The sequence below is a fragment of a genome (assembly GCF_019968955.1).
Source record: "MAG: Porospora cf. gigantea A chromosome Unknown PgA_NODE_5015_length_1997_cov_900.006, whole genome shotgun sequence".
In the NCBI taxonomy this organism is placed as follows: domain Eukaryota; phylum Apicomplexa; class Conoidasida; order Eugregarinorida; family Porosporidae; genus Porospora; species Porospora cf. gigantea A.
The window spans coordinates 108-1997 of NW_027151730.1; the positions used below are offsets into that span (position 1 = coordinate 108).

At 54.9% G+C, this 1890-nt stretch overlaps 1 protein-coding gene across 2 annotated transcripts; it reads right to left on the bottom strand.

The window, feature by feature from the left end:
• Nucleotides 1-283: 283 nt before the first annotated feature.
• KVP18_000277 (uncharacterized protein) lies at nucleotides 284-1791 on the bottom strand (the record flags this gene model as incomplete). 2 transcript variants are annotated; one of them, XM_067952915.1, is made up of 2 exons in its annotated part: nucleotides 284-327; nucleotides 363-1791. In XM_067952915.1, 2 exons carry the CDS (start codon nucleotides 1789-1791, stop codon nucleotides 284-286), a joined length of 1473 nt encoding a protein of 490 aa, XP_067808123.1. The 2 variants fall into 2 exon arrangements, with proteins under 2 accessions (XP_067808123.1, XP_067808122.1); XM_067952914.1 differs by lacking the exon at nucleotides 284-327.
• Between the last annotated feature and the right edge of the window lie 99 nt (nucleotides 1792-1890).

Genomic DNA, 1890 nt, shown 5'->3' on the forward strand with positions numbered 1-1890 from the left:
TGCCTCGCATGTGGGAGCAGAATTTCTCGTCATGATATCGACCGTCTGTTCGTCGGGAGTAGACCAGTACGACTCGCGATGCATTCGGAGAAAACGTGTAGGACCAGTGAGTGACTGATCATCAATAGTACTCTCCTCCCCTTCCGTGGTGGTCCGTAATGGTGCCTCGCATGTGGGAGCAGAATTTCTCGTCATGATATCGACCGTCTGTTCGTCGGGAGTAGACCAGTACGACTCGCGATGCATTCGGAGAAAACGTGTAGGAACAGAGAATGACTGATCATCAATAGTACTCTCCTCCCCTTCCGTGGTGGTCCGTAATGGTTCCTCGCATGTGGGAGCAGAATTTCTCGTTACGTCACCACTGGTATCGGCAGGGGGAATCGGCGATTCCTCCTTGGTGTGAGGCTCATCCTCGTCTGAGTGTACGCTGGACAATCTTCTCGACGACAGGTCATCAGTTTGCTTGAGAGGTAGATCAGGTTTGGACGGCTTCTCAGCCACGTCACCAGCGGTATCGGCAGAGGGAATCGACGATTCCTCCTTCGTGTGAGGCTCATCCTCGTCTAAGTGTAGGCTGGACAAGCTTGACACGGTGCTCGACGACAGGTCATCAGTTTGCTCGCGAGGTAGATCAGGCTTGGATGGCTTCTCAGTCACGTCACCAGCGGTATCGGCAGAGGGAATCGGCGATTCCTCCTTTGTGTGAGGCCCATCCTCGTCTGAGTGTACGCTGGACAATCTTGACACGGTGCTCGACGACAGGTCATCAGTTTGCTCGTGAGGTAGATCAGGTTTGGTCGGCTTCTCAGTCACGTCACCAGCGGTATCGGCAGAGGGAATCGGCGATTCCTCCTTTGTGTGAGGCTCATCCTCGTCTGAGTGTACGCTGGACAATCTTGACACGGTGCTCGACGACAGGTCATCAGTTTGCTCGTGAGGTAGATCAGGTTTGGACGGCCTCTCAGTCACGTCACCAGCGGTATCGGCAGAGGGAATCGGCGATTCCTCCATTGTGTGAGGTTCATCCTCGTCTGAGTGTACGCTGGACAATCTTGACACGGTGCTCGACGACAGGTCATCAGTTTGCTCGTGAGGTAGATCAGGTTTGGTCGGCTTCTCAGCCACATCACCGGTCTGCTCGCGAGGTAGATCAGGCTTGGACGGTTTCTCAGACATGTCACCAGTGGTGTCCGCAGAGGGAATCGGCTTCTCAGTCACATCACCGGTCTGCTTGCGAGGTAGATCAGGCTTGGACGGCTTCTCAGACATGTCACCAGCGGTATTGGCAGAGGGAATCGGCGATTCCTCCTTTGTGTGAGGCTCATCCTCGTCTGAGTGTACGCTGGACAATCTTGACACGGTGCTCGACGACAGGTCATCAGTTCCGTTGCGAGGTAGATCAGGTTTGGACGGCCTCTCAGACATGTCACCAGTGGTGTCCGCAGAGGGAATCGGCGATTCCTCCTTTGTGTGAGGCTCATCCTCGTCGGAGTGTACGCAGGACAATCTTGACACGGTGCTCGACGACAGGTCATCAGTTCCGTTGCGAGGTAGATCAGGTTTGGACGGCCTTTCAGACATGTCACCAGTGGTGTCCGCAGAGGGAATCGGCGATTCCTCCTTTGTGTGAGGCTCATCCTCGTCGGAGTGTACGCAGGACAATCTTGACACGGTGCTCGAGGACAGGTCATCAGTTTCGTTGCGAGGTAGATCAGGCTTGGACGGCTTCTCTGTCACGTCACCGGTCTGCTTGAGAGGTAGATCAGGCTTGGACGGCTTCTCAGACATGTCACCAGTGGTGTCCGCAGAGGGAATTGGCGATTCCTCTTTTGTGTGAGGCTCATCCTCGTCGGAGTGTACGCAGGACAATCTTGACACGGTGCTCGA